Source organism: Chionomys nivalis, chromosome 20, assembly GCF_950005125.1.
Source record: "Chionomys nivalis chromosome 20, mChiNiv1.1, whole genome shotgun sequence".
NCBI lineage: Eukaryota > Metazoa > Chordata > Mammalia > Rodentia > Cricetidae > Chionomys > Chionomys nivalis.
Window position 1 is genome coordinate 19,461,403 of NC_080105.1, and position 26,086 is coordinate 19,487,488.

General features: G+C 35.9%; 1 protein-coding gene across 5 annotated transcripts in view; it reads left to right on the top strand.

Moving 5' to 3' along the window:
- The window catches only part of Clcn3 (chloride voltage-gated channel 3), an 81,894-nt gene that overhangs the window by 36,914 nt on the left and 18,894 nt on the right, over window positions 1-26,086 (top strand). For all 5 annotated transcript variants that reach the window (XM_057752247.1, XM_057752244.1, XM_057752246.1 and 2 more), the window contains 7 exons: window positions 13,027-13,184; window positions 16,416-16,515; window positions 18,179-18,366; window positions 20,586-20,708; window positions 21,789-21,995; window positions 24,025-24,105; window positions 24,719-25,264. In XM_057752247.1, coding sequence (XP_057608230.1) covers window positions 13,027-13,184; window positions 16,416-16,515; window positions 18,179-18,366; window positions 20,586-20,708; window positions 21,789-21,995; window positions 24,025-24,105; window positions 24,719-25,264 — 1,403 coding nt within the window. The remainder of the gene's footprint in view (window positions 1-13,026; window positions 13,185-16,415; window positions 16,516-18,178; window positions 18,367-20,585; window positions 20,709-21,788; window positions 21,996-24,024; window positions 24,106-24,718; window positions 25,265-26,086) is intronic.

Consider the following 26,086-nt stretch of genomic DNA (forward strand, 5'->3'; position numbering starts at 1 on the left):
CTCCTTAAAACTAATTAGGTGTTAGTTAATTAAACTGCTCTTTTGTTCATTTTTTTAAACTGATTATTTTTTTTAAAAAGACTAGTTGGCATTTGTTGTTCTAGAAATAAATGAACTTCAACAAACATTCTTTGACTAGCTGACTTCATGTATGAGCCATATTAGTTTGCATTATTTGCTTGATGTTATAAACTTTATGGTTTAATCCCGATGTTTATTAGTGTTTACAAGGTATATAAGGCAAATTTAAAGTACATTTTGTATCCTGATAATAGTTTTAAGTTCCATAGAATTTAGGATTTACAGTGCATTCAACAGATACTTGCTGGTTATGTTGTGCCTGGAGAACAATAATTAGATTCTGAACAGTTGCAGTATTTTTCTGTGAATTCTGTGTTTAGTAAAAGGTTGCTTTTTATATTTTGAGAAAAAACTATTTAAATATCGTGTCCCATATATTGTGCTTTCCTTTATGAGTTTTTTGTATACTATTTCCATTTATAAAATATTATATATATACACACACATATATATATATAACATTTGAGGAAATAACTAAAAGTATAAAGAATAATTTTTATAACTTATTACTCCCTGAAGTTGTTGCTTTTTTGTTTTTTCCTTGTTTGCCTTTCTCTTTATTCCTATCATCAGGTTTCTAGTAATACTCTTATTGAACAGTGATTATTCAAATGTCACATTATTTGCTATTCAGTATTTACCTGGGAAAACCAGACAGGCCATACTTTCTCTAAGCGATGACAGGATCCATTTGTTAGATAAACTAGACCTATAGATATTACCAAGAAAGAAACGGAAAAAAGAAATTCTGTGACTTAATTTTCCAGGCATCATCCTGAAGGCCTAAACCACTCTTAGAAGCTCAGATGTCGTCTCCATTCTTTGATGAGACTTTCTCTGTCAATATAAGCTGATGGTTTTAGGAAACGGTATGTGTTTCCAATACAAGTCAGTTACTCGCTGTAAGACCACACTGTAGTGCCCTAGTGTCGATGGGTGAGAATGCGTTTGTTTTCTGTAATTTACGACCCTGTGGAACCGTAGGTCAGCACAAAGGATCTGGTGGTATGGATAGCAAAGTAACTTCAGTCAAGAAAAGTGAATCAGCTTCCCCATGAGGACACAATTAGAAATAGATCTTTAGGCTGGTAAGGAGAAAAGAGGCAAACTTGAAAGTCTAAACTCGTAGAGAGTGTTGACAAAGCCAGCATGGGCATGTTTAGTCCAGCTGGGGCCAGGACTTAGCTCTTCACGGTGGGATAAATATGAATAATGAATAGAGTAAATGAGTAAAATAACGTGAATAAAGGAAATGAATAAAGAATAAAAATAAAATAATAAAACTTTTTACTTAAGTGTGTATTTTAGTGACTAGAAGAACAAGTAGGTTCAAAATAGAAATCTTATAAAGATTAGAGATTAAAATTATGTTTTAGAAATAGCCATCTTTGGGAGTAAATTTGCTATGTAGAAATAACCAGGTTTTCATAATTTGTCGCTTTTTTTTTTTTTAGGAAGAAAAAACTTGATTTATTTGTACTGCTAGTTTTATTCACTGTGTTGCTTTTCTTCATTTTTTTATGGCATTTAAATCTTTTTGGGGTTGAATTCCTTTCACCTGCTGATCCTTTTTTGTAGTTTTGATTTTTTAAAATTGTATTTATTACATTTATTTTCTTTGTGTGGTTAGGAGGCAGGTGGTCACGTGTGCCATGACATGTGTATGGAGGCACTTGTGGAAAATGAGCATAGTAATTTTTAATGCACCGAGCCAACTCAGCAGTTCCTGGACTTCTGCGGGGTTGGTCGGGACAGGTTTGACATTCCATTTACTCCATGTAAAAAGCCTTAAAAACACTGACTGCCGTCTGTTTCATTTGAATTATACGGAGCTCTGTGTTTATGTATATTACAAGTAGGCACTGTGGAGACTGTTGGCAGCTACAGTAGTAATATTAGCAGCTAAAGCTTAATAGTTTGATTCACACAGTTTGACCCTGCCCGTCATACGGTATTATTCTTCTCACAGTCCGTATACGAGCCTCGGACGACGTGCGCTTCCGTCTGGTGGGGCTTAGGGCTTTGATACGGGGAAAATGGTCAAGGATGTTAATTTCTTTCAACTGCTGTTAGAATGAGTTTTCTGTGGCTCTTTAGGCGAGGAAGAGACAAGTTCCCTTTTGGCATGTGTTACTAAGTAGGCCATTTCCCAAGAACAAGGGAATTTGCCAGGCATTGTGCTGAAGAGAACAGAATGAAGAAATGCTGTCAGGAGTAACGAGCTAGTCAGAGGAAGATTAATTCTGTTGCATCAAAACTTGTAGCCCAGTTTTATGATGCGCAGTAGAGAGGGCAGTGAAGAGAGGTAGATGTATTTCAGTCTCCCCCTGCCTGTGAGACTCGGTGAGTGGGTTTGGTCTCTCCTGAAAACATAATTCTCCATTTTTTGTACAACTTTTGGAATCCAGGTGTTAAAATATATTATTGTTGTCAAAAGGGCATCCTGTAGGCTTCTGGTTAAAACAAAGGAAAAATAAATTATTCCAACCTAGTGATGCTTTGTTTTGCACTATTTTTTTGTCTTCAAACACTGTTAAAGCAAGAACCTGTTGTTTGATGTATATTGCCCATAGTATTTAAATTTTAAATTTTCAAAAGAAAATCCTGATCATTTCACTATTTCTCACTCTATTTTCTAAAAGTAATCAACAAACACTTTACTGTGATTCATTTTAAGTAATCTTATGGCTTATCCTACATCAGAAATGCCTTTTATATTCATTTTTCAGGATGTGAGCAGACTTCTTACCACATATATTAAATTTGTAATTTTGGCATTTTTCTTGCATTGAGGTTTCTACTTTATACCTTCATAGGAGATTAGTAGCCTAAATTATACTTTAAAATTTTATTTTTGATTTTTAATTGATATGTGTACGTTTTTTATGTGTGGTGTGTGTGTATGTGTGTGTGTCTTCTTTCCTTTACAACTCAGATCAAAATATACTTTAGCTTTTTTTTTTGCAAATTTTACTATTTGTTCTGATGCTGTATACATATCACTGTATATACAGACATCAGAAGTGAATGTTTAACCTGCTTCCAATATGCGTAGGAACTTTTACCTACCTCTTTTATCTACCTTATCTATCTAAGGCTGCTGTCTTTTATGTTGAGGTGGCAACACAATAGAGAACTAAAGAGTACATTGAAGTAGGCAGTGGGCTCAGCACTGCTACCCGTTAATTGTATGCCTTCTTTTGGATTTTGTATAAGCTTCTAGGTCTCTGTGGTTTAAGTACTTAAATGTGACTAGATGGCTGAGCAAAATTTCAGATTATATACTTCTATATTTCATTTATTCCGTCATTGATCTAGCCACCATCTCACTGATCCTTGCTCACTACAAAGCTCCAAGCTTGGCACAATTGTTTTGTCTTTTGAAACAGTTTCATGTGGTCCAGTCTGGCTTAGGACTTGAAAGGTCATTGACGATGACTTTGAACGTTTGATCCTCTACCTCCCAAGTGCTGGGATTACAGGTGTGTACACCATGCCCAGTTTATGCAGTGCTGGGGATCAAATTTAGGATTTGTGCATGCTAAGTAAATAACTACCAACTGTGTCACAGTGGCAGCCCTTGCCATTGCTTGTTTAATTTACCGAAACCCTGGGACCTCAGTTATCAACCTGCAGCAGTTACCTCTCTTCCAAAATGACCATTCTTTATCAATAAACTCCCAGAGGGAGAGAACAGGCATGGCTGCACCCGCTGCTCTCAAGACAGAAGTAACTCTGTGGCAGGGAAGACCTGAACATGGATTTCTGTCTTTCTTCCATAGTGCTCAGTGTTATGCTTTATGTTTGTCTGCTGTGATAGCAATAATAATGTCAGTGGGAATGCCAAGTTCACCTTCATATCTTTGGAAAGACAATCTTATTAAGCAATGGTATGTTTACCTTTTTCTGAAAGAATACCATTTTAATGTTTTCCTCACAGAAAAAGGTTGCTGTTTATATAACTAGAGAATTTATTCCTGAATTCAGTGTAAGAAAGTTGTAGCAGTTTGTAATTTTTTATTTAATATAGCTCAACAACTATATGTTGAGAACTAGCAGGAGGTATATAAAGAATATTAATTTATGGAAAAGTAGATAATCTTGATACTTATTATTTTCTACTTTTGCGTCAGCTTTTAGGTTTAAATTGTTGGTTATGAAATTGACCAGTATTTTTTAAAAGATAAAACAAAAAGTGAAAAAAAATCACTACTTACTAAATAGTATCATTTATTGAACTTTGATTTTATTTAGTTATGTACCAGTAAGTGTGTCAGTGAGGAATGCTGTAGACGGCAGTCACAGACATACAGACTAGCTTCTGAGTTACACCTAGAGGCATATTCTAATTTGTGTAAGTAAAGGTGTCTTTTGTGGGGAAAGTGGGAATGCATTATCACAGCAGGTTTGGATTGTGTGTTCTGAGGACAAAACACTGCCCATGACTATCAGTACACATGTTCTCTTTTTATCGTATGTGCATGCGTGGACATGCATACGTGTGTGTCTATGTGAGTATGGGGGTTAGAGGGTAATTTAGGAGTCTCCCTCGACCGTGTTTTACCTTGTTAATTTGGGGCAATCTTTATTTGTGTTTGAACTAACAACAGGTGGGTGTAGTCTTACTAGCCCCCGTGCTTTTATGATTTCTTGTCTCCAAGACTGGAATTATAAACCAGTTGCAACACCTACCTGACATTTATTGGGCTCGAGATACCCAGAGACTGGTCCTTTTGCTTGTGATCTGGGCTCTCTAATCACTGAGGCTCCTTTCAGCCCATAACACTTTTTACTGTAGCATTTTAAACAATACAGTAAAAAGTGATCTGGAGCCTGGAAGTAAGGCAGAGTTCTTTATAGTGATTGTTATGAATAGGGTTCTCCATAGGCTAAGTACAGAAGCAGCTATGCTTAGGAATTAATCATTGACTAATCATTCTGAACCTACTCTTGACAAAGGTGTCCACTTACTGTAAAATATAAGTTTACCAATCATGGAATTATTTTTTACCCTACTAATACAGTGGCAGCAACTTTGGAATGAAAGTGCATAGGTTTGGGTACTTATTCCACTACTTGTTTCATAGTATTCTATTCTTGTTTTTCAAATTTCTAAGATGGAGAATAATTCTTGTCTTACAGTGTTGCACTGGAAGAACTGTATTGAGAACACTGTTGCACGTTCGAATTCAACAAGTGCCAGGAGCTTTTACTAATTGCCTAATTAGTGAAGGTCACAAGACTCATATTTTCTTCTAAGGGTTTTATACACTTTTAGGTAATTTTAATTTTTGTTTTCGATCAATTTGAGTTTTTGTTCAGGTGTGTGTGTGAGGTAGCGGTCTAGTTTCATTCTTTTGCATAGATAGCTATCCTCAGGATCGTTTGTTGAAAAGATTATTCTTTCTCTATTAGAAATGTTTCTTCAATGAACAGCTAGACTTAAATTTTCTACAGATAAGTGTTTAGGTTACAGATAATTAGTAAATAATGCATTTTATTTTCATGGGCGTCTGAGTGTTTTTCAGTTCTATGGCTGTAGAAGAATGAAATGCCGCTGAAAAGCCTTCTTTATGGTTAATTGCTGAAGTTCCTTGCAGGCCACTCTGCAGTTCATTAGCTGAGTAGTTTTTCTACTCAGTCTTTTACTGTTGCTGATATTTGAACTGTAAAATCGCCCCGATTATGTTGTTGATTATACTTCTAAGCGACTTGCTTTTGTTTATATATTAGCATAATCATTATTAGTTAAAAATTTGAGACTTCACCCACCACCTCTACAGTTGAAGAATTCCTTGCCTAAATGTAGAAGATACTTTTTTCCTTCCTTTCTCTTTTGCATATTGTCAATGTTTTGGGTTAAGATTAATGCTAATGATTTGATCATATTAGTTGAATATCATAATATAATACAGTCTAGTGAAGTCTTAGACACCAAAACATTTGAACAAAATTAAAGGTTGTATTTTTTATTTCCTGTTATCTGTCAAATATTAACCTTTCTTATTACTTACCTGCTTCTGATCTACACACTGGCCTCTAAGCTAAGAGTGGCTGACAGAATGGACCTATGGGCTAAGAAGTTAATAAGTAATATGTGCTGGTTCACAAAGCTAATAGGTGACAAAGTTGGAATTTGATTCTCTAAAACCTAACATCAAAGTATATTAAGGCCATGGGATTTATTTTCAAGGCTCCTCTGGAGGAAAATATTTGTCCAGTCTTTTTGTTACTGAATTTTAACTGGTAGGTAACTGTAAGTAGATATTAGATTTGTAGGCACAGATATTTGGTGGGCAAACCTCCAAAGAAGTGTATTTGTTTCTCTCTCTCTCTCTCTCTCTCTCTCTCTCTCTCTCTCTCTCTCTCTCTCTCTCTCTCTCCTCTGTGTGTGTGTGTGTTGCAGTCTCATGGGGGGATTGGTCTTTAATATAGTTTAATATCTTGGAATCCAAGTAGCAGGAGCAAGCTTACTCCATTTGATAGTTTAGCTGTTAAAATGAATTGGCTTCATTTTTTGTATCAGTCTGTTTGAAATTGATATATTCTGCAGCTAGTTTTGATGGACCCTCCCTTTTTTCTTTCTCTCCCATTTCTTCCTTCTTTCCTTCTTTTCTCTTCCACCTGTCCCTCAGAGAGTTGAAATCCAGTGCCTAGTGCTTGACTGAGGCATGTATCTGATAGATCTCCAGATCAAGACTGCAGACTTTATGGGGTAAAAGTTTTCTTTAAAAAGCTGAAGATGTGGTACTAGAAGAGAAGTAAAGTGTACTATATTAATATGGACCTTTTACACAAACAGTGTCCCTTTGATGAGGATAATTACTTGATTAACCATTTTAATATTTGGGAGTGGGTTTTGAAAAAGGGGACAAGGAAAAGTTGAAATTAATTGGAAAAAATAACCAGGATATATGTGTATGTATATGTATATATATTATATAATTCAGATACTGTTTGCAATGGTCAAAGTGATCTAAATGTTTAAGTACATCATAGAAAACATATTAAACAACTCATCAAGAGTGGTATGTGTGTGCATTTAGTGATATGACTCTCAAAAATCATGAATGAAAAGCTCATCATGTAAACTAATATGGCCAGCTTATAAGTAAATATATTTCACTTATAGGAAGTGGAAAAGGCTGAAGCCAATCACAAGCCTGACTCTTGTTTAATTGGTTCTCTCCCATCTTTTCTCAGCATATCTCATGTAATAGAGCAAGATCTGCTCCTCATATGGCTCCTTGCAGAAATTCTAAGCTATTTATTTTCCTTATAGACTTTTGAATTCTAGAAAAGTCATCTCTGCTCGAAGTATTTGCTCTTATGCTTTTCTCTTTTGTATGGCTTTCAGTTCTTAATTTGAAACTTGGAAATAATATTGAATAAATATTTATTCTTATTTTATATGTATGAGTGTTTTGCATGCATGTTTGTATGTGTACCCCATGTATGCAATCCCTGCAGGGGCCAGAAGAGAGCATCATAAACCCTGGACCTGGAATTACATGACTGTGAGCTTTTGTATGGGTGCTGGGAACTGAACTTAGGTTCTCTGCAAGAGCAGTGAGTGTTTCTCAGTACTGAGCCATCTCTTCAGCCCCAATAATACTAACTGTTTTAGTGTTCTTCTCTTCCCTGGTAATAGTTTTCTCTGATATGCAGGGGAAGTATGTGGACAGGATAAGGAAATAATGGTCATGGAACTTCATTCATAGTCCCAAGAGGTATTCTCCTACACCTCCATTACTATCTTTACAGATAAGCAAATGAGGGCACCCTGTAAGTTTAGGTTAATAAAATTCAGTTGTAAGAGACATATTTTTTAATTTTTTTTTGAGAGTTGTTTATTATGTGTATAACCTTTTGCCTCCATGTATGCCTGCAGGCCAGAAGAGGATAGATGTTTGTGAGCCACCATGTGGTTGCTGGGAATTGAACTCAGGACCTCTGGAAAAGCAGGCATTGCCTTTAACCACTGAGCCACCTCTCCAGCCCTGTAAGAGGCATTTTTTGCTGAAGACAAAGGCAGGCATAATCAAGGAAGAGCAGAGGTCTGACCAATCTATTTTAATCTTGAAGACCTCTTTATTTTCCAGAGCTTATTTGTATATATCAATCTTAGAAAAGCCTTATTATATTAGCCAACTCTTGAAATATTGTTTTAGTGTAAAAGAGTGTACTCTAAGAGAACTTCAGTTTGTGTCTAAACTTGTCTACTTCATGTGTAAGATGATGTTGAAAGGTAACATTTAATCTGTTGCTTATTAAAAGATTTAATATACATGTAATTGATTTCCATTTATCTCATTTTGGCATATGTAATTAAAACCTTTTATATACACATACATATATTGCTATGAACTGTATACAAAGAAATGACACATTTGAAATGCTTTACGACTGTGGTTAATGTTAGGAAATACACCCTTAAAGTTACTGCACATGTGGGGTGTGTATGCATCTCTGTGATGTATTAGAGTAGGTTAGAGTGTCTTTTCCTCCTCTTCTTTTTAATGATTTAGTTTGTGTGTGTGTGTTTGGTGGAACAAAATATATACAAACCATTTAGAGTTATCCCATATTTGAATTCTTGAAAAGTTTTAGTTTTTAGAAGTTTTGATTTGCTGCATAGTTTTGTGAATTGGCAAGTTAGAATAGTTTTCATAGAGTAAATCCAAAACATGTGATTTTGAATATAAATGTTTGTTGTGCTCCTGTTTTCATATTTCATAAAAGTGAGAGCAGCAATCCTTTTCTACTTTCTAGTTCATGAGTGTACTGGAGAAATAGCTGTTCCATATGCTTATCTTAAAGACAGATAGTTTAGAAATGCTTTTCATGATTCTGGTGATGTATTATTGTACATGCATGTTGAAGGGTATATAAGTTTTGAGTTTTGCATAGAAAAATAGTGAAACTACAAGTCTCTAGTTCTTTAGCTTTATTCAGAGAAGGGCTATTCAGAGAAGGGCTATATATGTTGGAGCTTATAGAACATTTAATAGTTGACTTATGTATACATGAGATGTTTGTATAGTGCATATATTCTATTTGTGCATGTGTGTGTGCAACTACATGTGAAGGCCAGACATTGATATGTGATATCTTCCTCAATCAATTTCCACCTCATTATTTGTTAAAGATCATCCATCCATCCATCCATCCGTGTATGTATGTATGTATGTATGTATGTATTTATTTATTTATTTATTATGTATACAACATTCTGTCTGTGTGTATGCCTGTAGGCCAGAAGAGGGCACCAGACCCCATTACAGATGGTTGTGAGCCACCATGTGGTTGCTGGGAATTGAACTCAGGACCTTTGGAAGAACAGTCAATGCTCTTAACCTCTGAGCCATCTCTCCACCCCCATCTGTGTATTTATTAACTTATTTTTGTGTGTCTTTGTCTGCATGAGTGTGTGCCACATGTGTGTGACTGCCTGCAGAAGTCAAAAAAAGCACATTGGATCCTTCTGAATCTGGAGTTACAGGTGATTTTATTGGGAACCGAATTTGGTTTCTTTGGAAGAGCAGTCAGTATTTTTGTATCTTTGTACATTTTTCCAGTTGTTTTCTTGTCTTTATAGTCCTCCTCTTTTTTTTCCCTTTGAGTGGGAAACAGGGTTTCTCACTAAGCGTGGAACTTGCTAATTGACTAGAATAACTAGCCAGCAAGCCCCAGAGATCGATCCTTGTCTCTGCTTCCCTAGTACTTCACTACTGCACCTGGATTTTTAGGTAGCTTCTGAGATCTGAACTCAGGTTTTCTTGTGTACGTGACAGCTACTTTACTGATTGAGCTAGTTCTTTATCCCTGTAGTAGATTCTTTAAATAATTTCAGGGCACTTAGCATCCACAATCCTCAGCATTGAAGAAAAAAGATTTTTCAGACTTACAGAAGTGAAAATCAATACAGAGAGTCCCCCATGCTTTATCTGAATTCCGGAAATCTTAGCATTTTACCACATTAGTTCGTTCTGTGTTTTGTTCTTTGCATTTGCATTAAATATACCAGGTTATATAAATCATAACATTTTCCATAGATATAAAACATGTATAGATGTGCTATATTTTTAATTATGTTAAGAGTAAAATTTAGAGAAAGTACATGCTTTTCCCAAATAAGAAGTACATTTGTGCTGGATGGTGGTGGCGACTCACGCCTTTAATCCTAGTACTTGGGAGACAAAGGCAGGTGAATCTCTGTGAGTTTGAGGCCAGCCTGGTTTACAAAACAAGTTCCAGGACAGCCAGAGCTACCTAGAGAAATCCTGGCTCAAAACAGACAGACAAAAAAGAAAGCAAAGTAGATATTCTTATATTTGTTGAGCTATCACAAATACTTTTATAATTTGATAAATGACTTTACTTTTGAAAATGTATAGCTTTAAAGTAGCTTCTATCAAAATAGAAGAATGTAAAGTTTTTTTTTTTTTTTTGGTTTTTCGAGACAGGGTTTCTCTGTGGTTTTGGAGCCTGTCCTGGAACTAGCTCTTGTAGACCAGGCTGGTCTCGAACTCACAGAGATCCACCTGCCTCTGCCTCCCAAGTGCTGGGATTAAAGGCGTGCGCCACCACCGCCCGGCAAGAATGTAAAGTTTTAAATACAGTTTGTGTTTTATATAAATGAATATGAACATTGCAGTGCAGGGATTGTATCTTTAAACTGTCAGCCAATACCACTAAATTGTTTATTCGTGGAGCAGTTCTGCCTGAACACCTAAATCAATATATTATTCTCTTTGTAGACATGTTACACCTTCCCACTGTAAACATTCAAGTGTTTCCCATAGGGAGATGACAGAATTCTACTAAGGAAAAGGAAGTAGGTTTTCACATTTTCATACCTGTTTCTAGGAAAGTTGAATGATGAGGAAATGGTGTGTTTTGTTGGTTTAACATTGCTAATGTTTTTGGTCAGGCATGGAAGCCCCTTGCCACTCTTACTTCACTCCCCCAGTGTAGGAGGACCTTGCTGACATCAGACATGTTACCTAGTGTTTGGGGAAGACTCTGTCTCTGATGTTGCTACATGATAGTTTATTTGATGAAATGCTTGTGGTTATTTATTTCTACATATAAGGGGACAAGTTAGTTTACAACAGAAAGACAGAAAAGCAAAGTCATCTAGAAAATTTGCTTAGTTCTTATAAGTCAAAAAAAAAGAGGTATACCTCATTTTTATTTTTTGTTTTTATTTATTTAAAATTTATTTTTTGGCACAACATCTGTAGATTAGGGTTTGCCAAACTGTGGCTAATGTGATAAATCTTACCCTTTATCTTTTTCTTATCCTATTTTTAAAGGCAATTTTTACCTGTTTCTTAAACTTTTGTTAGAATGCTTTCTTATTCATCCGCTGATGTATTTCTTTACTTTATTGTGTGGTACTGTGGCAGAGTTAAGTAGCTGTAACCATGTGACTTCCATGCCACAAATCCTTGCCTTCTAACTGTTGGCTGACTTTTGATTATATTAAAAGTACTCTGGCATTTATGGTTTTTGATTTTTTTTTCTGTAACATGTTTTAGAAAATTCTGCTCACACTATGCATAATTTTTAATTTATTCAAAGATTATACAGATAAAAACTTAAAGAAAAATTCCTAGTAGTGAACTTGTGGACTTGAGATTATTTGTGTATGTCTTAGTTACTGTTTATTGCTGTGAAGAGACATCATGACCAAGGCAGCTCTTAGCAAAGAAAGCATTTAATTGGGGCTGGTTTACAGATTCAAAGTAGTCCATTATCATGGTGGGAAGCGGTCAATCATGGCAGTGGAGCAATAGCTGAGAGTTGAGGGATCATTGGTAACAGGCGAGAGAGAGAGAGAGAGAGAGAGAGAGAGAGAGAGAGAGAGAGAGAGAGAGAGAGAGGAGAGAGAGAGAGAGAGACTCTGCTTGGCTGGGCTTTTAAACTCTCAGAGCTCATCCCAGACACCTTCTCCAACAAGAACACCCCTCCTAATTCTTCCAAACAGTTCTTCTAATGGAGACCAAATATGCAGATATAAGAGCCTAGGAGGGCATTCTCATTATCTTTCCAAAGGGTTTATATTTAAATTATGAACTTTTTGTTAAGGCCCCCTTTTGCATAATTGGCAGCTCAGTGCATTTATAAACTTAAAAATTTTATACGTTAGAATGAACTTTTTTCTTTCTTTTTTGAGTTTTTTGAGATAGGGTTTCTTTGTAGCTTTGGAGCCTGTCCTACTAGCTCTTGTAGACCAGGCTGGCCTCGAACTCACAGAGATCTGTCTGCCCCTGCCTCCTTCCCAAGTGCTATGATTAAAGGCGTGCAACACCGCTGCCCAGCTGAACTTATTTTCATATGTAAAAGCTCTCTGTATTTCTTCAATTCCCCAGTTGTCTTTTCAGCATCCCAGAACCTTCTTTATGTTTGTTTACACATATAAAATATATAGTAAATATTTGTCAAAGATTTATTTAATCCTAATGAAGAGCCAGCATTATGAAAAAACCAGTTCAGGAAACAGGTGAGAGAAATGTATATAGTCAGTGACAGGAAGAAATAAAACAACAGGCAGCAATAAGAAAATTCATAATTTGAGAGTTATCTTTCCTACTAGAAAGCAATTATTTGCATTGTACCAGATGAAAATCATTTCTGTTTATCAGTCTTCACAAGTTGTATTCTAACTGGAGTTTTATCTTGGTGGTGGTAAATAGTAGTAATCCACACAAAATCCTCTTGACCAGAGTACCAGAGATCATTGGGCTGCTTGTTGGTATAAGGTCATGAGTATCCCTTTTACCTTAATTTATCCAAAAAGAGAAATAAATTTTAGATAATCAGTATTTCCTCTACTTTTCAGTGGTTGTGTGATGACATTTGTAACTTACCAATTTGTAAGGAAGTTGCAAAACTCACTGTTAACATAAAATAAGCTCTTTTTTCTGTTTTTCTCCGCAGGAACTCATTATACAATGACAAATGGAGGCAGCATTAATAGCTCTACACACTTGCTGGATCTTTTGGATGAGCCGATCCCAGGTGTTGGTACATACGATGATTTCCATACTATTGACTGGGTTCGAGAGAAGTGTAAAGACAGAGAAAGGCACAGACGTGTAAGTGTTTTCAGTATTTTATATAAGTAGTGCAAAATGGATCATTTAAAATTACACTTCTGCCAGTGATCTCAGTTCATCAAATCGATAGGCATTAAAATATATTTGACATGTCATACATGACACATTTTCCCTCTTTGTCCTCGTTTATCTCTTTTAGTTATTTATACCCTGTACTTTCTGAAATTGAGGTAATTTAAAAAAGAAATAAAATTAGACAAAATACAAAGGAAAGGGAGAAGTGCAGCATAGGAGTTGAGTGAGGACACCAGGATGCTTTCTTTCAGCATCTCATCTGCTAAAGCAAAAAGAACCCTGTTGCAGAAGACTAATGCAAAAGGAAGATAATGTACTGAGAAAAGAAAGGTTTTGTAGGATTTTGCTGTTTTTTAACATTTCCTTTCTTAGCAATACATGCTGAGATACTTCTCAAATTAGATCCTGGATAAAGCTTTGTGTGTGCATAGCAAGGCACTGTGTTTGTTTGTTTTTGATTTTTTTTAATGATTTGTTTTTATTTCATGTATTGGTGTCTTGCCTGCATGTATATCTGTGTGAGGGTGCCAGATTCTCTGGAACTGGAGACAGACAATTGTAAGCTGCCATCTGGGTGCTAGGAATTGAACTTGGGTCTTCTGGAAGAGCAGCCAGTGCTCTAACTGCTGAGCCATCTCTCCAGCTCCCCCTTTTTTTTTTCCTTAGAGGAAAAATAAATAAAATTGAAGTCTTGTGGTGCTTGCCTATAATTTCAGTAACCAAGGAGCTGAGGTGCAGGAGACCTATCTCAAACAAAACTACCCCAAAATCCCACAGTGCAGTGAACACAAACTGCTATAATCTAAAGCATCATTTTTTAAAAAGAGAAAGAAAATTTCTTTGAAATAAAAGTTCCAGATTTTTAAAGCTTATTTATTTATTGTCTGGAATTTACTATAAAACTAAGTTCATACAAATTAGTTATGAGTTTTTGGTTGGCGTCTGTTTTTATGTGAAGCTGAGCTGCGATAGATTGTGCTGTGTATGAAAGTGAGGATTGTTCAGCTGCTCTTGACCTGAGGGTAACTGAGAAGAAACACACAAACTGGCTGTTCTCATCCAGCGGTTCTTTCTTTTTTTTTTTTTTAAATTCACATGTCCTTTGAACTAGAAAAAGTATTGAGAAACCTCAAGAAACTTTTGTTTATTTAAGTTAATAGTTCCCTGTTAAGTACTAAAGTTTAGAACATTTAATAATACTAATTCACTTAAAAATTATGACCACAAACACACTATTTGTAAACCTAATATTATATAAAGATAATACATGTTATAAAATAAAAAAGTACTTGCAGAGTTTTTTGTGTTTTGTTTTCCCCTCGTGATTGCCTGGCTTAATAAGACTGGTGGATTTTTATATCTTTTTTTTGCATTCTAATGTTAGGTTTTTTGCTTAAAGAATTAAAAAAGGAATCCAGCACCGCACAAGTATAGTTTGAAAAGCTATGAGTGTTTCACTAGCCATTTTAGATTATCATAGCTATTTCCTGAGAGAATGAGATAGCAAGTGTTCTAGAAGAGTAGCTATCTGTGCACTCCAAGGTCGTCTCCATGGACACCGCCTTTCCTTACAGTGAAACCATTGCTTCACCTCGGACTTTGAGAATATACTTTCTTAACATGAAATTATCATTTTGCAAATACTATTTGCTGATCTGTGTAGATTATTAGATGTGGACAGTGGTTGGTTGGTCGGCTAGGTTTTGTCCTGGGAATTTAACTCATGGCACATACAATTTTCTTTCAAAGCTTCAGGGGGTTTCATGGGCCTTTTTGTTTGTTTGTGGATTTTTCTTCTGAGAACCACTTTTTTTTTTAATCTAGTCCATATTCGCAATTTTTATTAGATAGTATCATAGTATAAGTATCAGAAAACTACCACTGAGTAAAAATACTTTACATTGTTTTTAATTTGCTTTACATAGTGACAGGTAATATTACATCTTTATATGCATTACAGCTAATTTGACCAATATCATATTGATAAACATTTAGATAATTTCTATATTTTTGTTGATTGGTGCATACACCATGTTTCTATTCTGAAAACATCCTAGCAAGTGTTTATTAAATGACTGTTATGTGCAAACAGAGGAACAACAATAACAAACTCTGAAATGATTTAATATTATCTCTCAAAAACATGCTTATTTTTATCAAGAAAAAGCAAAATGGAATTTAGTGACTTTTTAAGACAATTCTAAAAGTAGTTGATATCTGTGTTTGGTTGGGTACTTCTATTATGAAAGGAATGTAATTTCTTCAGTCACCATAGAATTTACTGTGTCTTTAATTAGTCCCTGTGACTTTAAATAGATCAGTATGTTGAAATTCCAGCTGAAGCTTTCCTACAGGATGGTTGGGTGGTGAAGTCCAGGATTGTACAGTAGAGCTCTGAAAGCTAAGCTGTGAGTAGGACAAAGAAGCTAGTTAGGGATGGGCTTAGAACATTCTTAGGAAGACAGGTATGTGTGCAAATATCTTTCTTTTCTCCCCCTCCCCCTCTCTCTCTCTCTCTTGTTTTGTTTTTTGAGACAAGGTTTCTCTATAGCTTTGAAGCTTGTCCTGGAACTAGCTCTTGTAAATCAGGCTGGTCTCGAACTCACAGAGATCCTCCTGCCTCTGCCTCCCGAGTGCTGTGATTAAAGGTGTGCGCCACCACCCAGCTCTTTCTTGTTAATCTCTTAACAGCCTGCACTCACAGTCAGCTGAGGACACTTTCTTCTGGCTTACATAGTGACGAAAGAGTCTTTGTTACAAGTGGGATTGAAGCTCTGCTTCTATGTATTCACAGTTCTGTAGCTTTGGGGCTGTCTCTTTACCCATGTAACTATTTATAAGCATTTTCTGTCTTATTAATTTTAACTTTTAAATGCAATTGTATTTTACTTAAGTACTGAGGCCAGACATTTTCAGCTATTATCTGACTTCTGATTTGTAATCTATCTGTGTGTAGCAGTTAAAATTTGGATTTGATGTAGTTCGGATTTCTGTGTGACTTATGGGCCCCTCACACTCAAATCCAGAGGTTCTGGTTTAAAATACAGATCTCTGCATGGTGTTTATTCTCTGGGTTTTAGGTACATCCTACAGAGTGATTTTTGTCCCATTCTTTGTTGTGATGACTTGAGAAAACTAAACTCAAAAATTGTAGAAATACAGTTTAAAAATTGAAACAAATATTTTTAATTTCAGATCAATAGTAAAAAAAAGGAATCAGCATGGGAAATGACAAAAAGTCTATATGATGCCTGGTCAGGATGGCTTGTAGTTACCTTGACAGGACTGGCTTCAGGTAAGGAAAAAGTTTATGGCAAAACTTCGGTTTGGTTTTTAAGTTAACCGAAGAACTCACTCTTCCTTGGCTTAATTTTTAGGTACATTAGATTGTTGGTTTTTTTTTTTCCCCCCTTAGAGTGTTTGTTTCTCTTGGAAAAAAAAAAAGACAAAAGTTAAGTATAAGGCCAGGAGGCAGAGATTTCTGAGTCTAATTTTGGCTCTGGCACTTGGTCTCACCAACTTGGCTGACTCAAGTTTCCTTATCAGTGAAAGTAAATGGTTTGGATGGGTGAAGTGTCTTGTATTTTAGTATCATACTCAGTAGCTAGTATTTGTTCTCATGCAGTATTGTAGCAGCTCTGCATGTATTTAACCTCGTGGCGGTCTCCATCATTAGCGCCATCTTAACCATATTACAGATGAGAGACCGTACAAGAGAAGTGAAGCGGCTTGGCTAGGTTCATGGTCTGTTCCCTGGAGAGTGGAGGTGAGCAGCTAGCAGCCGATGGTCTGAGTACCATAGGGATAGTTAATCATTCTCAACTTCTGTCGTGTAAAACAGAAAACATGAAACAGTAGGTATTTGTGGAGAAAAGGAAAAAGTATTGAAAACTGGCATGCCTAAGAATCTTGTGTTCTGGGGACTGGAGAAATGATTAACGGGTTAGGAACACTGGGTTCTTCTGTAGAGGACCCAGGTTCACTTCCCACATTCACATGGCAGCTCACAACGGTCTGGATCTCCAGGTCCTGGGGATCCATGGTACCAGACATACTTGTGGTATACATACATACATAATACATGCATGCATGCAGGTATAATATCCATCAGCATAAAATAAGAAAGTGAATCTTAAAAAAAAGTCTGTGTGACCCATTTATTTCTTTTGATAAGAATGATCTAGATTTGAGCATAGCTTTATAATTTTTAGTATTCTGTCAGTAAGGTAATCTTCATATGTATAGCTTTCTGTTAATTGAGAAAAAATTAAATTTACTATGAAGTAATTCAGTGAATGATGTGAAGTTCCTTACTTATATTTAATGGACATTTTATTTTATTATCTTGTCTGTTTTGAGACAGTTTCCATGTAGCTCTGACAGTACTGGAATTTGATATGTAGACAAAGACTGGCCTCAAACTTACAGAGATTAGCCTTAGTTTGCCTCCCAAGTGCTGATGTTGAAGGTGTGTACCACCACGTCAAATTGTGAGATCTTTATCATTTTTGAGTCTACCGATGAAGGTTAGGGTGGAAACATGCTAATTAAACATCCTGACTTCAGTTGCCAGAGTTGTGAAGCTCCTGTCAGGTAGCTTGTCTTTTGAAGGTGTTTTAATGGTTTTAAAATAACTTTTTCTCTTTCTAAAATTGCAATTAATTTTAATGACGTGTCGGTTTTAATTCCTGGCAAAGAATATAATTTTTATTTTAAAATAGAGCTATTTACAATTTTAAAATTGCATTTAAATTTTTAAAAATTAAAAATAAAATTTAAAAATTAGAAAGTTAAAAACATGTATTTAAAATTTTAAATCTTAAATTTAGATAATAGTTCCTAGTTAACCCTTTATTTATAGGAAGATTTTTTGCTTCTTATTAATCTTTTAACTAGATAGTTTCAACTGTCCCTAAATAGACTTATTTTGGAACATTTCCGATGCATTATTCTTACAGGAGCACTGGCTGGATTAATAGACATTGCTGCTGACTGGATGACTGACCTGAAGGAGGGCATTTGCCTCAGTGCATTGTGGTACAACCATGAGCAGTGTTGTTGGGGGTCTAATGAAACGACGTTTGAAGAGAGGGATAAATGTCCACAGTGGAAAACATGGGCTGAGTTAATCATAGGTCAAGCAGAGGTACGTCTTTGCTCAAGATGAGTTAGTCATTGATACAGATAAATCTGTCCACTTCCAGTAGCTATAGGATTAATCACATATTAGCTGATTATAATGTACAGTTAAGGATAAAAAGGCAAAGTCTGTATGTAGCAGAGAGGAATGGAAAAGTCTTTAAATACAGTGAGAACCAAGGCAGATTGTTTCAGGTAGCTTTTGTGTCATTAAATACATGATCATATGAGTCACGTGGGTTATGACAGATTATTTCAAGTTGTGGCAGAGAAGTATAGTTAGTGCAGCAATAAGCTGTGTAAGGTTAATACATGGATTAACATATTATGTCACTAAGATTGGAAAATACCGATTATGGAAGTACAAGATATATTTTATAATTTATAAAATCAGCCTTTCTAGGTTGAAATACTTTAAAAGAATTCATACAGTTTTATTTTTTTTGTTGTTGTTTAAGATACATTTTTAATTAAAATAGAAATACCTCCTTTCCTTTCTCCATCCCCTCCCAGGTGCCCTTCTTCCAATTCTTTCTGTGGCCCCCTTACTCCTTGCTAGTCTGTCTTTTATTATTGTTAGGTAATGTGTGTGTGTGCATGAGTATGTAAATATATCCTGCTGAGCCTGGTCTTGTTTGTCTGTTTTTGCAGCTGGCCATTTGTATTGGATAACTAAAAGTGGGAGGGGCATCCTTGGAAGAGGCTAATACTTGTAGTGGTGGGGTCCTGTGAGACTTTCTACCTTTCCACATTGATGGGTCTGTTAATACTGCCATTGTTCTGACCTTGCTTATGCTGCCTTTTTCTAGGAGATACCGTTTTAAGGTAGAATTCCTGGTATTTTGGTTCTTAAAATTTTTCTGTCCCCTGCCCACTGAGAATAATGCAGGAACTATGGTATAGACGTATCCAGTGGATCTGGACTCCCTACAACCCATTGATCTCTGCATTGTGTACTGTTAGAGTTTTCTGAGATGATCTCCACTTTCCAGGAAATGTGCCTCCAAACAAAAAGAGTTAGCAGGTCTTGGAGTACTATGCTTATGTATTTGCAGATGGTGGAAGGGCATATGTTTTTCTTTGCAGTGCTACAATATTTAGTCATATTATTACAATGATGTTTTGTAATAAAGCTTAAATTTAGGTTATTAGATTCAACATTTGTATATTCACATATGGATATACCTCTCTATATTTTAAGACTTGTTTATTCATGTATTTTATGTGTATGAATGCTCTGTTTTCATGCATCCCAGAAGAAGGAATCTGATCTCACTAGAGAAGGTTATGTGCCACCATGTGGTGCTCGGAACTGAACTCCGGGCTTCTGGATGAACAGTCAAGTGCTCTTAACCGTTGAGCCGTCTCTCCAGCCCCATAGATATATTTTAAAATTTTTTATTATAGCCAAACTTAGGGCAAAATAATATTTTTGGATTATATTTCATTTGTTTTTTTACCCTACTTAATTAAAGTCAGTTTAACGGTCTTCAGGAGAATTGAAACAGAAAGAAATCTGAGTGCAGCCTTTGGAGAGATGGTTCAGTGGTTAAGGGTGGTCACTGCTCTTGCAGAGGAACAGAGCTCAGTTCTCAGCACCACATGGAAGCTCATAGCTCTGACTCCATTTCCAGAGGCTCACATTATCCTTTTCGGTATTCTGTGGGCTGCTACATGCTTGTGGTTCAGTAAACTCACACAACCAAACACATCTACACATTAAACAAACAAACAAACAAACAAATAAGAAGTCTACAAAAGAAAGGAAAAATCCAAGTGCCAACACCATTTACCTCTACCAACAATTTCTAAAACATTTGTGGATAGGCATAGGTCAGTGCTTATGTATCTGTATAACAAGACTTTAGAAATCAGGAAAACTAGAAAATTTACCAAATGTATAGTGATTAGCTTTTGGATTCTACTTAAATACCTTGTTCATATAAAGCTTTTACCATTGTAGAAATAAACCAAGAGACCTTTCAAACTTTTACCCAATTGTGTTTGTGGTGGCATGTGGTCCTATTCTCAGCTACTTAGGAAGCTGAAGCAAGAGCATTTCTTGAATCTAGAGCTTTGAGCCTGGGTGAATATCTGAGTCCCAAATCTAAAAATGCTAATAACAGTAGTGATAAATTTTATGTAAGTTTCTAATGTGGCAGGTACTTGAGTTAGTGGTACACTGTAAAACTCATGTTCATACTCTGAGCTGTTTTTGCTTTTTAGGGCCCGGGATCTTATATCATGAACTACATAATGTACATCTTCTGGGCTTTGAGTTTTGCCTTTCTTGCAGTTTCTTTGGTGAAAGTATTTGCTCCGTATGCCTGTGGCTCTGGAATCCCAGAGGTAAGCCATGTAGTTGGTCATTGTTTGAAAACTGTATGTTGCCTTTTATCTTTAGGAATTGTACTTTTTTAGAAAATAGGGCTTTTTTTTTTTTTGTAAATATAAAAAAAGAAAATTAAATAAGTATAAGCTGGGGGCTGGAGAGATGATTTAACCTATAGTATAGAGGTTGATTATCATCAATCAATCTCTCTTTCTCACTCTCTCTCACATACACACGTGCGGGCGTACACACACACACACACACACACACATCTTTCACCACTAATATATAGCTCATGAGTAAGTTTAAGCAACAAAAACTTCAGAAATGCTTTATGGCCTGAAGTTCTTTGGTGGATTAGTTGATGTTTTGCTGTTTGACTGATTGTAATGTATCCTTCCTTTCTAAGACTGCTGACTAGGTTAAATAAGCTAATGACTCATAAATTTGATCATTTTGCATTTTAAGGACAAAATTTGACCACAGTAGGTCAGTAATATCGGTACTTATTTTTTATCTCATCAGTAGTAATTTAAAGGAGAATAATACTTAGGCTTGAACTCATTTAATTCTGTTATTTATTTAAATTTTTTCTAAATATCCTTTAAAAATAAATTGTGACTCGTCAAGACTGTATAGGTAAGTTTATCTTTAATAAGAAGTCAATCCCTGCAGTTGTGACTGTCTGTCGTTCATCTGCTGTGATATAGGTAAGGACAGTCCATATGATTACAGTGTGGTGAGAAGGTATAATATCTTTATTCTTGACAGACTGAAATGTTTCTAAGTACGTTATGTTTATTCCTACAACAGAAATGTTTAAATTTGCCTTTAATTGATTGCATTACTATGACTTTACCATGAGATAGTATTTTTATTTGTTCTTGAGATAGAGTTGCCTCTTATCTTTGGTTACAGACATAATTATATGTTACAGATTTATCATATGTGGTTAAAAAAATAAAGTTTTTTTTAACTATGAACTATTTTATAGTTTGCCAAAGTTTGGTAGGTAGTTTGGTGAGTGAAACATGAGGTTGTTTCGGCTAAGTTCTTGTTTCCTAAAGTAAATTAACTGCCTTCATCTTCCTTTGTAGATTAAAACTATTTTGAGCGGATTCATCATCAGAGGTTACTTGGGGAAATGGACTTTAATGATAAAAACCATCACATTAGTGCTGGCTGTGGCCTCGGGTTTGAGTTTAGGAAAAGAAGGTCCCTTGGTCCATGTTGCCTGTTGCTGTGGAAATATCTTTTCCTACCTCTTTCCAAAGTACAGTACAAATGAAGCTAAAAAGAGGGAGGTGAGTGGCCTCTATAGCTCATTTAGCAGGAAAATGAATGCTACATAAATTCGATGTCCCTTGTATGATTTCCTAGTGTAAAGATCTGTCTAACGCATTTGTATAAATTGTATATTCGGATTAAATCTTGGGTTTTTAGAATTGACTGTCAATGCTGGTTCAGCCAAGCTAGCTAGAACCCCTTTGCTTTCAGTTGATTTCTCAAAGATCTTTTCTATTTTTATTCACTTGGCATTTGACATTACTGCATATTCTAGCTTGGAAAGTCAGGCTATGATTTCCTCCTGGAGACAGTATCTAATGTCATGGAAAGTGGGTGTGGTACACAGAAATTTGTGAGTGCCTTCAGGACTTTTGAAGTCTAAGTCAGAAACTTACCTAACAGGAAACAAGGGAAGTCTCCTTACTCGGATGCTGTAAAGCCTATGCAAAGCCAGCATGAGCTTTTCTAGCAGACCGCGAAGCTAGGCTGCAGCTCATATATTGTTGTGGGTGTTTCTAGATGAAAAGCGGGATCCTGAGCAATTCTAGAGACTTGAGTTTCTTTACAAGTCTTTAATTCCATTTTCATACTCTAATCCTGCAGCCTTAGATGGTAAAGAGATCTTATGGTTGTTAAGGTATGGCCTTTACATCTCATCAAGGATTAAACTCAGGCCCTAGTCTTTCATCCTGCTGGGACTGATATAACATCCCCACATACATTTTATCAGTTTCTTTAATATAAATAATTATAGTACTTTTTTGTTTGTTTTTTTGGGACAAGGTTTCTCTGTGGTTTTGGAGCCTGTCCTGGAACTAGCTCTTGTAGACCAGGCTGACCTCGAACTCACTGAGATCTACCTGCCTCTGCCTCCTGAGTGCTGGGATTAAAGGCATGCGCCACCACCAACCAGCTAGTGCTTTTTAATTTTAGTATTGAGGTATCATTCTTGTATTGGATATAGAGATCCCCAAAGTGGAACATTTAAAAGTATCATATTTTCATCTTTGAATGATAATTGTGATTTTATTACTTTATTATATAAGTACTTTGGAAATATTTGTTAACATTATAAATTATGGTACTGCTTCATTTATAAGCTAGAAAACTAGGGCTTAAACTGCTAACAGAACTGGGTGGTGGTGGTGCACACCTTTAATGCCAGCACTCAGGAGGTAGAGGCAAGTGTGTCTGAGTTTTAGAGTTTTAGAACTCTACAGAGTGAGTTCCAGGACAGTCAGGTTGGTTACACAGAGAAACGCTGTCTGAAAAGAAAAAAGAAGGCTAGCAGACATATTTTAGATTGTATACAGTTAGTCACAAAATGTGAATTTAGATTTCTCTGATTCCAAAACCTATGGTTTTAGCTATTGTGCTATTACTATAATTGTATATGTATGTTTAGGTATGTTAAAAAGCAAAATATCCAAATCTTGTATTATGGATTTTTAGGTGGTATTCTAAGTAACATTATCATGATCATTTTAGAAAAAAGAGGGACTCTTGGAGAGGTTGAGGTTCTTACCATGGTTGTGTAGCTGGTCTGCGGCAAGGCAGCTTGATACAATTCATACTCTTTATAGAAGTATAACATTTGATGATTTTCCTTTAGATATTTACTGGATCAAAGTAGTGATAGGGATAAAGATTCCTAAGAATAATAATTCAGTACATTTCCAAAGAAATTACAGTATCATTGATTGTCTACCAGAAAATCACCAGTGATCAGGTGTCTCTAGAGAGGTGCCCAGGGCCCACAGAATATGTGGGCTCTTCTTCCTTGAAACTTCTCTGCAGTTGAGTTGGTGACTCAAGGGGCTGCTGTTGGTACTTTTAGAATGAAGCCTTGGGAACGTACTTAGAGTGATATCAAGTGTGGCAGGATGTTCAGAGTGCTTAGGATAGTTAGGAATAAATACTTGCCTTTGCTTCACAAGGAGGATGTGTAAGATCAGAAGCGGCATTTGGAATAGCATGGAATATAAAGTGTGTTTGCTGGGTTTGAATTGATCAGGAAACTAGGAACAAGCCATGTTCTCTTTGTAGGTGCTGTCAGCCGCTTCTGCCGCAGGTGTTTCTGTAGCCTTTGGAGCACCGATTGGAGGAGTTCTTTTTAGTTTGGAAGAGGTATGTACAAAAACAGCATTGGAAATGACACAAAATTACATTTAAAATTGTATCTTGGTGTACTTTTTATTTTTGTAGCTGGTATAATAGAATTTGTTTTTGAATTTTTAGAAAGTTTTAAGTAATTTTCACATAAAAAGTAATATTTTATATATAACCCACAACTACAGAAAATTGTTTTAATTTTTTCAAAAAAAGATTTGTTTTAAATTATTTGTATGCATCTGTGGTCTTTTTATATTTTATATAAAACTATGCCCATGTATGACTTTAATATTTTTTCTTTTAGTTTTATAGAAGAGATAAACCAACTCATTTTAATGAGTTAACAAGAATTTCTAAGGGGATATTTATTTTTAGCTAACATTATTGAATTAGATATGAAACTCCTTTTGAAAAATAAACAATTCTTGGTATTTTAAATGATTATTGAACATTCGCAATCAATTATCGTAAATTTGTAGTTACAGGATAGTCAAAGAAAAACATTTTTATTGGGGCAAATCATATGAATTCACACTGCAGCAAAATTTGAGTTAGCTACAATGAAGTTTATATTTGTAATAAAACAGAAATAGATGATAGCATTAATTTTTCTTTTCTGTTTTTTTAGGTTAGCTATTATTTTCCTCTCAAAACTTTATGGAGATCATTTTTTGCTGCTTTGGTGGCTGCATTTGTTTTGAGGTCCATCAATCCATTTGGTAACAGCCGTCTGGTCCTCTTTTATGTGGAATACCACACACCATGGTACCTTTTTGAACTGTTCCCTTTTATTCTCCTAGGAGTATTTGGAGGGCTTTGGGGAGCCTTTTTTATTAGGGCAAATATTGCCTGGTGTCGTCGACGTAAGTCCACCAAGTTTGGAAAGTATCCTGTCCTTGAAGTCATTATTGTTGCTGCCATCACTGCTGTGATAGCTTTCCCCAACCCATACACTAGGCTCAACACCAGTGAGCTGATTAAAGAACTCTTCACAGACTGCGGGCCGCTGGAGTCCTCTTCTCTCTGTGACTACAGAAATGACATGAATGCCAGCAAAATGGTTGACGACATTCCTGACCGTCCAGCAGGTGTTGGAGTCTATTCAGCTATCTGGCAGTTGTGCCTAGCACTCATCTTTAAAATAATAATGACAGTATTCACTTTTGGTATCAAGGTAAGTGCTCATGTGAGATGATACTGGAATAATTTAGAGATGTCCAAAATATTTATGTATAATGAGAAATTAAATTGTATCCATAATGATTACAATTCAGAGACCAGAATCAGAAAAGACCACATCAGTCTGAAATCAAGAAGTTTCTGATAACCTCTGGGGACAGTGGGGCAGAGTTTGTTTTTCTGCATTTCTCATGGTCTAGGGGCAGCATACATTCCTTGGTTTATGTTCCCTTTCTTTCATTTTCAGAGCCATGGATGGCTGGCCAAGTCTTTCTGTTGTCTAACTCTTAGAAATATAAATCCTGATTTCACATGAAAAATAAAAAAACCCTAGAATTACTTTTAATTCACTCAGATAATACAGGGTAATCTCTTGTTTTAAAAGCCAGCTGGTTAACAGTCTTAATTCTCTGCAGTCTTGATTGTTCCTTGGCATGTAACATGTTCATAGATTCAGGAGAAGCCATTTTTCTATCTTCTATACTTCTGTAATATGTTAGCGTTAAATGGACACCACGGTCTCAGAATCAAATTGCTAGAGCTATAAACTCTGTGACTCTCCACCAAGCATTTAAAAATGCTGTGTCCTGGACCTTCGCTTCTTCTGGACTCACCAAGTACAGCTTTCTCCTGAATGCAAACAAAGAGAGCAGATGTCAGCTTGCCCTACACTGTTCCTCACATCAGGAACCTGCGCTCCCTGCAGCAGCTGATACTTGGCAGGGCTGGCACACTTTCACACCTTGTGCTCGTCTGCAGTAACGGCTTTATTTCTGTGAACTTGATAGTTTTCAGTTTAAGATTGCTTTTCTCTTGC